General features: G+C 39.4%; 1 protein-coding gene across 4 annotated transcripts in view; it reads right to left on the reverse strand.

Annotated features, from left to right (window-relative positions):
• The window catches only part of igsf9ba (immunoglobulin superfamily, member 9Ba), a 67240-nt gene that overhangs the window by 21034 nt on the left and 32229 nt on the right, over positions 1–13977 (reverse strand). For all 4 annotated transcript variants that reach the window (XM_065960327.1, XM_029281249.2, XM_065960328.1 and 1 more), the window contains exons 4-7: positions 11778–11929; positions 7141–7258; positions 2994–3135; positions 1037–1182 (exon numbers count right to left, since the gene is read on the reverse strand). In XM_065960327.1, coding sequence (XP_065816399.1) covers positions 1037–1182; positions 2994–3135; positions 7141–7258; positions 11778–11929 — 558 coding nt within the window. The remainder of the gene's footprint in view (positions 1–1036; positions 1183–2993; positions 3136–7140; positions 7259–11777; positions 11930–13977) is intronic.

A 13977-nucleotide genomic window follows, 5' to 3' on the forward strand; every position in this document is an offset into this window, starting at 1 on the left:
CCCACCTGGGGAGGGGTTAATGCCCTTTGTGATGTCATAAAGGGAAAATCTCCAAACAGCCTGTTTGAGCACACATTTTCTGAAAAGTAGAGCAGGCAAAAGACTAAGAGGATGGACTTTTCTCAGAACTGGGGGGGTTTGTAGACGGACTAGGGACACATATTAGTGTAATGTGTATTTTGCTTAACAACATAAAAAGTCATAAAAGAGTTGTGTTATTTATATGTATTTCTTTCATTTAACCTTTTCTTAATACTTCAAACAGATTGAAAACTGCATCACGTGATCATAAATGTCATACATCTATCTCTTTATCTCCAATAATCACAGGATTGTTAACATATTACTCTAAGGTCTTACTCAGACTACTTTAAGATCCATGAGTTAACTTTCTGCATACAATCCTGAGTGATTCTGAGATAAATGGACAGTCAGAGTACGCTTGGCCTGAAGCTTCCGGGACCCTGGTTTAATTATAGTTTGCCATGTTTGAGGCCAGTGATGAAATCAGTGCCTGCAGTGCTGTGAATCCCCTGGCTCTCTCTCATACTGTAGCACAGTAATCAATGACGGGCAGCAACTTGGGAGCAAATTAACTCAACGCACAAGTGCTGTTCCTTTCTCTTTGGTCTGAAGCTGATGAACAGGAAGGTCACCGTTTAATTTTAGGGTAGTTTTAAAGAGACCAGGGGGAACAAATGGAGTCTGAGGATGAGTGGTCTCCGTCTTTGAGCACAGGAAAGAGGAGGACTGGTTAATAATTGTATTCTTAAAATCCACTCTGAATATGATGAGTTCAAAGAAGCTCAGTAAAAAACGCATTAAGCTCCCTCTCTGCCACATGTGACCTTGAAATTCAAGAAGGTTACTTTGCGTTACAGCACAAGTAGCAGCGCTGCCAAATAATCCGGCAGCCTCCAGCACGAGCAGCCTCCATACTGCTGCTGCCGCTACTGCTCCCTCCTCTCACACACACAGCTCACTGTACCGTCTCTCCGCCCCTCCCCCTCCTCTTCGTTGCCACGGTAACACTCACACTGAACAGTCAGGTAGGCTGATGCCGAGGGCGAGATGCCGAGGCTGTTGCTCGGACTGCAGGTGTATTTCCCAGCATCCTCCGGCTTGACCCGGAAGATGATGAGGGTGCCGTCGATGAGAATGCGCACTCGAAGCTTCAAATCACTGCAAGGAGACACAAGACGTTTTGTCACACTGTGTTACTGAAACACACCGAGAGGATAAGGCAGCACATCTAATTTCTTCTTCCCATTTTCCTTTGGCTGAATTACGTGAAGGTGCCATAAGAGAGCAGCAGAGAGTCAAACAGCAGCTCAGCTCTGACAGGGATCCAAGGAACACAGAGTACAGAGCGAGAGATTCAAAAAAATCTTCTAATTGCCTTTATCACAAAACGGTACAGCCTTCATTATTACCCCCTGATACTATTCAAAATTAAACACTGCAATGATGGAGCTGCACAGAGCTCAACAGCTTACTATCATGCTGAATATGTCCTTAAATAAAATGTTTTCTGATAGGTCCTTTCAAACCTTTTATACAACTCTTTATCACGGCTTCAAAGTCGGTTCAATAAGAGGCAAATACTTCAAACATCTGTGTTGTTAGTTTATTAAAAATACATTTGACCTCTTCTGAAAAATCTTAAGGGTTTGCGCAAAATTCTTTGGTCAACTACTTATTTGGCATTTATTCATGAACAACCAAGATATTAAACTGCCTTTTTACCACAGACCATGATTAGAATTAGCAACCCTTTTCTGTGCCTATAAATGGCTCCAAATCGACCTTAAGAATGTAAAGAAAATAAAAAATCATAGATAATCAAGTCAGCCTAAATCCATAACATCATGACTTGTGTGAGTTTTTAGTTTTGTAGGATCTCGTCTATATTTGTTTCGGAATTTTCTGAAAAGTGCTATATATAAACCAAATGATCAGATAATATAATACTTTATGGGCTGGAATGAAGATCTTCAAGTTGCACAGTGACATGTTGATGACAGAAGATGAAAACAATGATGAAGAAAAATAAAGATAATTGAGATATTACTAGAACAAACTGCATACATAAGCATTAATATAGACTATAGACGAGTTTGTGTGAAGAAAATCCTGTAGGGCAGCTGTATCATCCATGACTTGATGAACTGTATACAGTACATGACTATAAAATGACACGATGTAATCTAAAATGTTCCATATGTGTCTGTATGTATTTATACACGTTATGTAATAATACAAATAAAATGATATATATATGTGTATGATGGGAGAGAATAAAACCAAGAATGTGGTTTTATAGAAAAACATTAGAATGATGACACATGTTATAATTACATGTAATCTTAAACTACATCTCTCTTTGTAATACCTTATGAAGGTTTATACCAGAAACATCTTGATGCATTTCTCTTTAATAGATCTGTAACTATTCTGCAGAAGGGAAGGGAACATTTTTTTTGGATAGGCTTTATTAAAAGATGTTTAAAGAGGGTAGGACATTTCAGTTCCTTTCCTTACAAACTATTTTATTTGAAGTCCAACTCCCATTCACTCCTTCTTCTTTCTTTCTTGTTCTGTCTGCCACTCTTTAGTTATGAAACCCTCTCAGAGTCTAAAGGCCGGCTCTGGAGTCCCCGCAGAGGTCCTGGCTACGCTTCAGATCAGCGCTGCATGATGACACAAGGCCTGAGTCATGTGATATTGCCATCAGACTGCACTAACTCGCCTGGCACTGTCCAGACAGACCCCCGCCAGGCCGCTCACTCTGCCTCTGGGACCGCAGCGGGACAGGGCACTGACACACACACACACACACACAAAGCAAAGGGCTTGGAGACACACAATGTCACCCACATCACAAAAGCCCGGGGTAAAAATCTTGATTTGAAGATTTGAATGACTGAGTAAGTCTTTCTCTACAGAGAGATACCGCAGCTACGGTACAGAAGTGAACTTGATCATAACTTTACTTCTTGAAGTAGACGTTGTCCTCCTCCCAGAACCAGGTGTACGTCAGGTTGCCGGGATACGCCTCCGCTTGGCAGGTGAAGAGTGCATTCTGGGATATGTTTACAGTGACGTTTTCTGGTGGGGAGACGATGTATGGAGGCCCTGAAGAGACAGAAAACAAATGTTGTAGCTTGTCCAGCACATGCGCCTAACCATGTAAAGCTGCAAAAAGGGATTGAACCTTTTTTGGTTTCAACAAATTCCTGAGGAAAAGTCTGCTGCATGCTCTACTACAACTAGCTACCTGCTAACTTTGTGTGCCTGCTACATCTGTGCGGATATACAGTAGTGTTCATGAAGATTTAAAACACGTTCTACCAAGTGATGGGTGAGACAGAAACAGTAAAGATATGGGCTGTTAAGACAAAAACCCTGAGTTGACACATTGTCATAGAATCAGTTTTCTCTTGAGAAATATTTTTTAGACACTTTAATGGTCCCACCAAAAAGCTGTATTTTTTTTTATAGTTTATCTCCTTTGGGCAGGAACTGCAAACAATATTTTCAACTGACCAAGCACTTTTGTAATGACCAAATGGTTAGAGTGGTCATTAAGTCTGCAAAGATTTGTCTCCATTACATTGAAATACAATACTTGCGTTTACACATCTGTTTTTTTATGAGCACTGTTTATACACAGTGACTAAAAATAATATGCAGTGCCATCTTTGTGAAAATAAATCCGAACCTGCTCACTTGTGTCTTGGTTCAGCACTCAACAGTTTTTATTTTTAGGTTTTGTTCCTGTTCACTATATTCTGTAATAGAGTTTTCTGGGTTTTCATCATTTCATCTAAATAAAGGTTAAATAAAAAAAAAAAAAAAAATTGCTTTACTATTGCTCGTCAATAGAAATCATTAAATGAGCAATATGTAACTGAAATGTAGTGTTTAAAAAATGGGTACTGCAGTCCAAATTCAAAACATTGGAGAGAGCTGTCTCCCCCTCTTCACTAGAGTCAATGAGTACACGGGTTGCCAATGTCGGGACGTGGAAGCTTCAGTGTTTAGCCGGCTCTGCATCGGACTCAAAATCTATCTGTGTTAACTTTTCAAAATCATCTCCAATATTTATCCCAGAGAAATACTGTGGCTTTTAGGTTGGGTAGAATCAGCTACTGTATATCTAAGCCAGTTCCCATACCCGATTCCACTGCTGTAACAACCTTTGGTAAGCCATGATAACTGGTCTTATGTCTGGCAAATTGAAGGACGTCCAAAACAGCCGTGTGGGAATGCCTTAAAACGGCCTGTCTTCTCTGGTTAAATCTAAAACAAACTAAAATAAATTTAAACTTTAGAAGAAGGACATACTGGCTGCTACATTGTTGTCAGAGAAGCCAGCACTTCAAAATACCATGTTTCTTAATGTCTGATGTTATAGTAAGGTAATGTTATGATTTAATTCAGTAGATATTTGACATATTGAACCTTTAAAAAGACCAATTACTGATAAAATCATCATCTATAAAATGGATATAGTGTTGATTAATAATCAAATGACATCACACAGCTCTTTTTTCTCAAAAAAAAAAAAAAAAAGAAGGTACTTACTGTCAGTGTTAAAGTGTATTATTCAATGATATAAAAAAGATCCTGTTGAACCACATGCAGGCCTACGCTGACTAAACTATTGGGCTGTTAACATTTATCTCAGGATCAGGGAGAGTGAGAGCACACACTTTACATTATTTACAATATAACACTACAGACTGATGTAAAACACAGGGTGCAGGCAGCTACTGTAACATTAATAGTAGTCAACTTCTGCATGCCTCACATAGTAACCTTTTCATGCCCTGAGGTTCTCCAGGTTTACTCCAAACTCTCAATAAAACAGCAGGAGCCATGAAAGGTAAGCTGTCTTTTATGAAGGGGCCCAGATACAAGCCTGAGCTTTATTTTCCCTCTCAGAGTGCTCGGCTTTTATGCGTTAGGTGGGACGGCTGGCGGCGCTGCGCGGTTGTCTCACACAACAATTAAAAACAGATCACAGAGTGAGAATCATGACTCCTCAGATATCTGTTTGTTATTGCTCTGAGTCATAATCCTAACCCGCTTTTTATTTCACAGTGGTCTTCATGCCAACACTCAGCCAGACTCAACATCCACTGCAAACATTTTATTACACACGCCAAGGACATTGTGTTTTCTGTTTGTTTGTTCGTCAGCAAGATTACAGGAAAAAACGTCTGTCCTGATGTACATAAGACTTGTAGCACTCTTTAGTTTTTATTTCTTAAAGGTACTCATACAGAGTCTCATAAGGAGCATATTTGCCTTTATCACATATCACACTGATTTGTATTCCGGTGTTAAATTCAACACAGGTTAACATGATTATCACAGTGGCTTTGTTGTAAAGGTCAGACGTTCACATGGCAGGTAAGACTCCTTTAAAAGCATGAGGAATAACAGGGACGTCATCCGTCGTAGTTTGATTAAATCACGTAACCCCCCCCCCTGGAGTAAGGTTCCAAAATTCAAAAGTCTGATAAAACTAATTTTAACCCTTTTTTTCTAAATGTTGCTGCCATTAAAAACCAATAAAGGAACCTAGTACATTAACTAAGGTTTGTTCAGCACTCATTTAAAGATGTCTTCTAATGTAGACTAACAACAAACTATTTCCTCCAAATTGTTTTCACAACTACAAGAATTCCACGTCTTCAAAAGATTGAGCAAGGACTGATTTCTGTTTTATATTTGAATCAAAGGACATATTTGCATGTGCAATGATCTCAATCCTGGAGCAAGTGTCACGTTTTTCCTCATTAGATCATATTCAAACAAAATGTTTTATTTTTGGCCCTTATTTTAAATTCGGTGAGAGAGAAACTGGGAAACGACAGGCAGGATAGAAGCCAAATGTCAGATTTGAACCCGGACCACCTGTCTGGAGGACTTCATCCACTGTACACAGGGCATGCACACCACCGGCGCGCCAATGATTTAAAAATATATATCTTTTTTTTAATGTGACAAAAATAGTCAGTTCTGCAATAAAAGCATGCTTATCGACAGTTTGCAATGTGGGCTGTAATGTTCTGATAAACTTAATATATCAGGCTTAAGCAAACAGCGTATGTCTGTAGAGCAAAGAGGGTTTTTGAATGTATATCATAATTCCTCAGACATGGTCTGATTACATACCCACATTAAGTCTAATGAAAAATAACTAGGTAACAGCAGAGCTCATGTATAGAGTAGTGTGTTTCATACGGTCATATGGTGTTCTTTTGTGCAGAAGCTGAATGTACAGGTAGTCTCATCCTGTTGGACAACAACTGCTGCAGTGTGCTGTGTTTGAGAGAACAGCTACTGTAGTAAAAGCAGACATCAAGGCTTGCAGACTTGATGCAGTTGCTTTACATGCACCGCTGCTCACGCTATACACGGTTAAAACACGGTACTTTTTTTAATGTGTGTTTGAAGTGTCTGTGCACAGTCATTTACTGCACACTTGGAACAAAGAGGGGAGTAATTCCTCTGCTCTGTTTGCACCTACAGAAGGCAGGGCATTAAAATAACTCTAGCATAAAGGCAAGATGCTCTGTTTCCTGTTAAATACACACAGTTAACACCCCCTCAGCCCCGCTGCATCAGGAGACTGGGAGAGCTGCAGGCTGGCATCACAGCCATCTATCTGATCTGTGTCTAGCAGAGAGCCTAGTTAATGGACCGGAGACAGACAGGGACGTTCTCACACACAGATCCTGTTGTACACACAACTCTGTGCACAGGAGCACACACACATACATGTACAGACACACACACACACACACACAGGCCCCAGACTGAGCTATTGACCGACTGATACAGACTCACGAGGTGCTGTATGTTAGATACATCAGCACACAAGGGGGTTGCAGGGCTCTGCTTTAAAATGCTGCTACAGAAAATGCCTCCAAGTATAAATAATGAAACGTAACTACTTCACTGATGTAAATGGAACATTTGGCCTGAGGTAAAAAGTTGGAAAACCTGTTTTTTTAATTTCTTATCAAATACTCATGATCCTTGCAAATGTATCTGTAAATAGCGCTAATTATTAATCTCTTATACATAGAGCCTTAGGACAGTGTCCCTTATTCATGGATACAGTACCTTGAACCAGCAGACGGGTGGTGTGGAGAACCTCTCCCTGGTCACTGTAGGCTCGACATGTGTACGCCCCTCTGTCATCTCGAGTGATGCCAAGGATGCTCAGACTGCCATCATGTACCTGCACATACAGGAGACACAGATGACATCAAGTCTTTAACACAACATGTTGAAATGATTTGATTAAGACAAGAGCTCTCAGAAAGAGCTTCCTGAGATTGAAAATTGAATTCTGAGTTTTGAATTTTGGACACACTCAAAGATCTTACATTGAACTCTGGGTGGTTGGAAATTATTTTTTTGAAGAATATTGGATACAGCTATTGAAATATATATATCTTTTAAATGACTCTTTACTTTTGTTTAAAGTTACAATTCTAAGTTGTAAGATTTGCTTTCCTTGGGGACACTTATGGCTTATTTGTAGGTGTGATTTGGACCTTTGTTTGGCCAGCGTTTCCATTGTTTGGGTGGCAACTCAGCCGAGACCAGAGAAAACAGTACATCACTTCTGACTTCCTTTACTCTTCATTTAATATTCAATTCTTCAAAAAAAAAAAAGGTGAGAAACTGTAAAAGCAAAAATGTGCTGTATCACTTTAATGAATGTTGTATAGTATGTAATGATTTATCAAATGACATTTTTTAAGAAGTTATTTGAGTAAAGCACAAAATAATCCCAGGTGGGTTTTTTCACTCTATCAGTGAGTTTGGGGTGAGAGTCTTCTCTAAAGAAAATCCATCAAACACTACGAAGTCATAAATGTGTCATGCTTTAATTAACTCCAGCTCTGATTCTTGCATGTGGTAGCTGTGGAAACGTCTCGCTGTGTGTTGCTGCTGCTGCTGCTGCTGCTGCATCCCTGTGTGCAGCTCACTGATGAGACGCAATAAGTGTTGAAGAAACACATTAACCAAACCCTAATAGAAACACCCTCATAAATAATGCAACAGGTTACGAGAGGCTCTGTCCATTCAAGTCACACACAGCTGTAGTGTGTCCATTCATGCAGCTGCTACGCCCGCAGAATTATTCCCATTCATCTGTCTTCACATGTTTTATGGAGAGACAAGAGACCCTGCGAGTAGATCAACCAGAGCAACATTTAGCTTCTGTCAGTCTGTTGGCAAACTGAGTCATCATCTCTCACATTGTCTATCACAAGATCACACTTTGTGCATCACGGCTTTAACAACGACACGTGCGTCCTGCTGAGAGCCGCAAGTGCAAACTAAACACTTATATGGTGTGAAGAGATCGCTCTGAGGCCCATGAAGAAATGTGTATTGATTTATAAAGAAATGTAAAAATAGGTATTTTAATGACATGCGTCGGTATCGACACTCTGGCTTTTTCTGCATTTTTTTATTGCAGTGGTTCAACTTCCTAATTACTAATGCCATTGAGCTGCTGTCTTTTTATGTTAACATTTTCTCTGAGATATTTTATCTTACTACTTTGGAAATCTTTCAAAGGATTCGTAAAGGTAGAGTTGTGAAGGTCAAATCTAAACATTCTGCTCAGGCAGACAATAAAACGGCTTACAGTAAAGACCAAATTGAGTTTTTTGTTGCACCACAATCTATCAAGTATCCACATTACAAACAATAATGCATTTTTCTCTCAGTGTGTGTGACCATGGCTTACATTTCTCCAGAGCTGGAACAGAAACAAAAATCATTACCCAACACCACATGGCTATTTTGGTTTCAAGATTTCAGGAAAAAAAAAAAACTTTTCCTGTTCTGATAGGAAAAGGTACTGTAACTCCATCTGTTACCATTATGCAAATCTTTATCTTTCTTACACATATTATTAACATTCTTGAAGATGTGAACGTTGTACACTTTAGTAACTATTTTTGCAAATCTAATCGTCCTTCTTCGAAAAGATTAGTCATGTAAAACATCATACGTTCACTTTTCTGTACTGAATATTGTTGCCTTACAGTTCTTGTTTCTAACTGTTGCAATTGTTATGCACCAACATACTAAGGCCCGTCCTGTTTCAAAATCAAATCCCCTTTAGATCAAACAATTACATTTATAAAGCCCATAAAGTTTTCAATGTAGAATTCTTTCAATACCATAAACTAAACAGAGTCTCCTGATATGTAACAGTCATCAGTTCATCCCCGTACTTTCGGTGCCATAGCTGAACTCAATTTGAGGTGGGGGAGAGAAGATTAAAGAAAAGGAGGAGGAGGAAGTCTGCAGCAAATGAGGAGAGAAAGCGGACAGGGGATGGAGGAAGCTTCAGATAAGGTGAGGCAGGAGATGAAGGCAGAATCTCCATTTCTGTGACTTCTGCCTCTGACACATCCAGAGAGAGAGAGAGAGAGAGAGAGAGAGAGAGAGAGAGAGAGAGACTACATTCAGGCTCAGAAACAGCAGGAGGTTGTCATTGTTTTCCTTCTTTCTTTTTTTTTTGTTTGCTTGTTATCCAAGTTCACTTTTGGGAGAAAACCCTTCTGCGTTTCTGTTCTCTCCTGCACAACAGCGCTGTTTAGTATCATTGGTTAACGGTTCTGTGCAAATAAATCAAGTAATAAAGTAAAGTAAAGAGAAGAGAAGAAGGATTCCTCCTCTCTCACTCAGTCTGTCACATTCCTGCCTTTCTCCATGACTTCTCCATGGATCTGAGAATGTGACTGAGCAAATATTCCCCTCATCCTCGCCCTCGCTCTCAAACACTCTGAGAAGGACTTTTTTTTTTATAGCCTGGAACATACCCTTCAAACATCCAAATGGATGAGGGAAGCTCATAAATGTGCTGCTCTTTTTTTCTTTTTTTTCTTTTACATGTTTCAGTATATAACTCTGGGGCTAGTGAAGAACGGCATTTTGCTCTCACTAGCGATTTTCTTTTTTAATGTAACATTCATATTAGGACTAATGTAATATTGATGCAGAAGAGGGGGGATTAATAATGCATCAGAATGTTGTCGAATCATTTACGGAGGGAACGGTATTAAAAAGAGGCGACTGGAGGGAGAGATGGTGCAGCAAAGAGGGGAAAATGAAAGAGAAGGAGGAGAAGGAGGAGGAGGCCCTGCACAGATCTTCCTGTTTGCTCTCATCAGCCTGTATCACACGCACAGAAGCCAAGTGTTGAAAACACTTGCAGCAGACTGAATTATCGAAGATGTATGTGAATGTGAAGGCATGAAGGCAACAAACGATCAATTCACCTTTAACAAAAACACTTGCAGGCTTAAAGAAAAACGCCCTCAATTGCTCTTGGACTTGTTATGTTCACCATCTTGTTAACACCAATTACTCTGCAGTTAGCTAACAGCTAGCTTGGGCTACATCTGATGAATGATGCCTGTAGCCTACATTTAAGTGGTTGTTCTTATGTATTGCCAATAAAGCACTCTTTTGCAAAATGTTTATTGAGCGTGTTCATTTTTGGATGAGGACATTATAGCTAAAAAATAAAAGGGCAATGGTTTGATCCAGGGTCTGCAGACCCATCACAAAATCTGTTCAAAGTCCTCGCCTCTGGTAGGTGCTACAGAGCACAGTACGCCGAAACAACCACACACAAAAACTGTCTTCTCCCAGAAAGCCACTCGGATGAACAGTTAACTCAGATTAAGGGGAAAAAAACATCCACTATTGCTGTAAAAAAAATATTTCATATTTTAAATTCATGCTCTCTGGAAATAGGTTCTGAAATGTAACCTGACACACAACTAAACGTATTTCAGCCTTTACGACCTCTCCATTTCATGAAGTTTAAACAAAAACTTTGTTTGCAAGTTATGCGGTACTTTTTTTTTCTGAGATAACAACATGTTTTCTTGCATTATTAAGTTTTTCTGTCTCAAATTCTTACTTTTCGAATGATTTTACGAGAAGTTTTATTTGATCATGTTGACATCATTTTGATTCTAACCATCTGCAACTTTGACTCGGGATGTAACATCCTGTGGCTGTAATGAATCATCTGTCTGTTGAAGCTTTAGAGTGCTTCTGAGTCATCCCGAACACAGCAGTGTGTTGAATGTCTTTGATTCCACACAGCTGACACCACAAACCTGATGTTGCGGTTTATGTACCATAATTTCACCGCTGTCAAACCGCACTGAGGCTGTGCCAGAAATATCTTATGATGACATCACATGGACTACTTCTGGGAGTGTATCCACAGGACAAGCAATAACGTATTAAACAAAGAACAGGAAGGGCAAAGAAACAGAGTAGCAGGACGATTCTCCTTGATAGTCTTGCTGATAAATTCCCTGATGGTTATTAACCAATCAAATGGCCAGAACTTTAAACTAGTTGTCAACTTTAAAGCTTAACTTCATGTGTTTTCAATGTAAGAGTGTTTTTCCACAGATTATATCCCTAGTGCATAGCATATTGTTTTTCAAGCCTGTGAAATATCATAAACTTAACATTCAGCACCATGCAGTGATCCCTCGACAGAGTCTTTATCACAAAATATTGTCTTTTTTTTTTCCAGAAAAACAATGGAAAAAACAGATCTGAGCCTTCGTGAGATGTAGTTCATAACACACTTCCAGTACAGATGGACTCAGTGGATGACACCATCTGTGCACAAGCCCTGCTTCTATATTTGCCCACAATCATAAATCCCAATTATGCCCATTACTCACGATCATTCTTACCGAATACTTAGTGTTGGTGGCGAGCTCTTCCCCCTCCCTCACCCAGCTGATCATTGGTTTTGGATTTCCCTGGGCAGAGCAGCTGAGCAGAGTGCTCCCTCCTTCTTTCGCCTCCACATACTGCGGTGGCGTCGCTGTGAATGAAGGCGGGGCTGTGGAGGGAAATGAAAAAAACAGAGGTCCTTACATCATAAAGTCATAGCGTTCAGAAATGAAGCTGTGTTCTTTTTATTTAAACTTGATTGGAATATAATGTCTGGTGTTGTCATCTGTTTCAGATGCTCAGATTATATGGCAAAATATAGATATCTTAAAACTGTTTCTTTCAGTGGGGTCTAGTTACTGTGGAAAATGAGTTTCTGAAGCTTAAAACTCATAAACTTTAGCTCGAGACTTGGATGGTTCCTGAATGGTCTCTTAGGATAAACATACACTTGGATAAAACTTTTCCAGATATCAGTTGATCCCACAGTTTCCTGTAACACCAGAGAGAACACGGTGATGACGCCATTTCTTTCCTTTATGGTGCAGTTTACCCTTTAACAGTTTAAGACACCGCTTAGTGACATCACTGAGTTTCTGATGATGTGACTGAGCTTCACTAACAGCCACAGGGGAGCTTTACCCCTTTCTTCTGCAGTCCAACTCCGCCAGCTGCTTTCAGTGTTTCAACATAGTATTTTCATTATGAATAGCGGCACCCTGTTTAGTTAAAGAGAGAAAAGGTGCTGCTAAACAAGTGGGTCAGCGCTTTGCCGCTGGGAGCAATGCCACGCTTCAGACAAGCACCTGGAATGGAGTACAAATCGGCCAATTAGCACATTTAGACATCTGCCCGTCCATGCCGCCCTGCCACTCTCGAAATACTCATCGCATTATTTGATACAGTAGATTAATGGAGATCCTAATAAAATGCATCATTGGTTTATGTTTCCCTTCCTGATGCAGCAGACAGGTCAACAGCTAAATGAAAAAGCTCATGATGCACCATGTTAGTAACCAAAGAGGGACCATTGTGCACATGCATCACTATGAGACTGTGCTTTTAGATATACTGCATTGACTCACACTAGGAGGTTTGATGAATCCTAATTATCTAATCACTAAGACTACAGAGCCCACTGCTAAGTACAGTATAGGTGCTGAAATGTAAATGTAAGTTTAACTAATGTAATATACTTAAGAACAACTTGCAGCGTCTTGAACATCACTTCTGTATCACTAATGTTCCTTTGTTACAATTCAGAGCAAAATACTGACTTAAAAGTTAGTGATCTAATAGCTCAAATATACTGGCTTTTGAACCACATGTTAACAACCTGCTTCATCGTGAACGTAAATGTTCAGATTTGTAAAACTATGTACAACACGCATTACTGGAGGATTCCTCTAGAGGGAGCACAAGATAAATCAGACCGAGTAAAACACCAAAGTAGAGATTCTGGATTTTTATGGTGTAATTTAAACAAACATAGCATAGTTAAACATTTGACCTGTTAACTTTTTTTTTTTTTTTTTTTTTTTAAACTTTCTGCCAGCCTTGTAGCAGCTCTCTGGTTTCTCCAACATTGTTGCATCCTGTCTCATCACCTCTCAACTCTACAATGCTCGAGGCTGTTATATGCATACAGCATCTCGCAGACACGTAGCATTAAATTCTGAGGACGTGCACAACCAACGCTCCAAACATCTGTAGGATACGCAAGGCTTATGTCATGCGTTCGTGTACATGTAGTTAAAAACCGAGTACAGGATTAAGACTTATCCCTTTAAATGTTTCATTAAGTTGTATTGAAATAATTGTTTGAGGCTCAAAAGGAGATCAGACCTTTTTTTAAAGTCAAAAGTAAAAGATAAAACTTGACAAATATTCTTCTTAAAAAGTTCTCTTTCCTTTCCCATCACTTCAAGAGGGCTCAAATTTGCAGCGCAGTAAAATGCTGCTCCAACATGAATGCAAAACCTTTTTCTTCACCTAATATACAAAATATATCAACATATAAAAACATGGTCCTTTCACTGTATCTGCAGGAAAATTTTTACTTTGATAACTTTGAATAAATCTACTTGTAATTAAGAATTTTTACTTTGTGTTATTGGTTCATTTACCTAAAGCAGCTGGGTGCTTATTCCATCATGTGCTAATTCTAATCCTAATTAAGACTTCCCTCGAGGGATAAAGCGTCAGCTGACAGGAAAT

Source organism: Labrus bergylta, chromosome 11 (genome assembly GCF_963930695.1).
Source record: "Labrus bergylta chromosome 11, fLabBer1.1, whole genome shotgun sequence".
Classification (NCBI taxonomy): domain Eukaryota; kingdom Metazoa; phylum Chordata; class Actinopteri; order Labriformes; family Labridae; genus Labrus; species Labrus bergylta.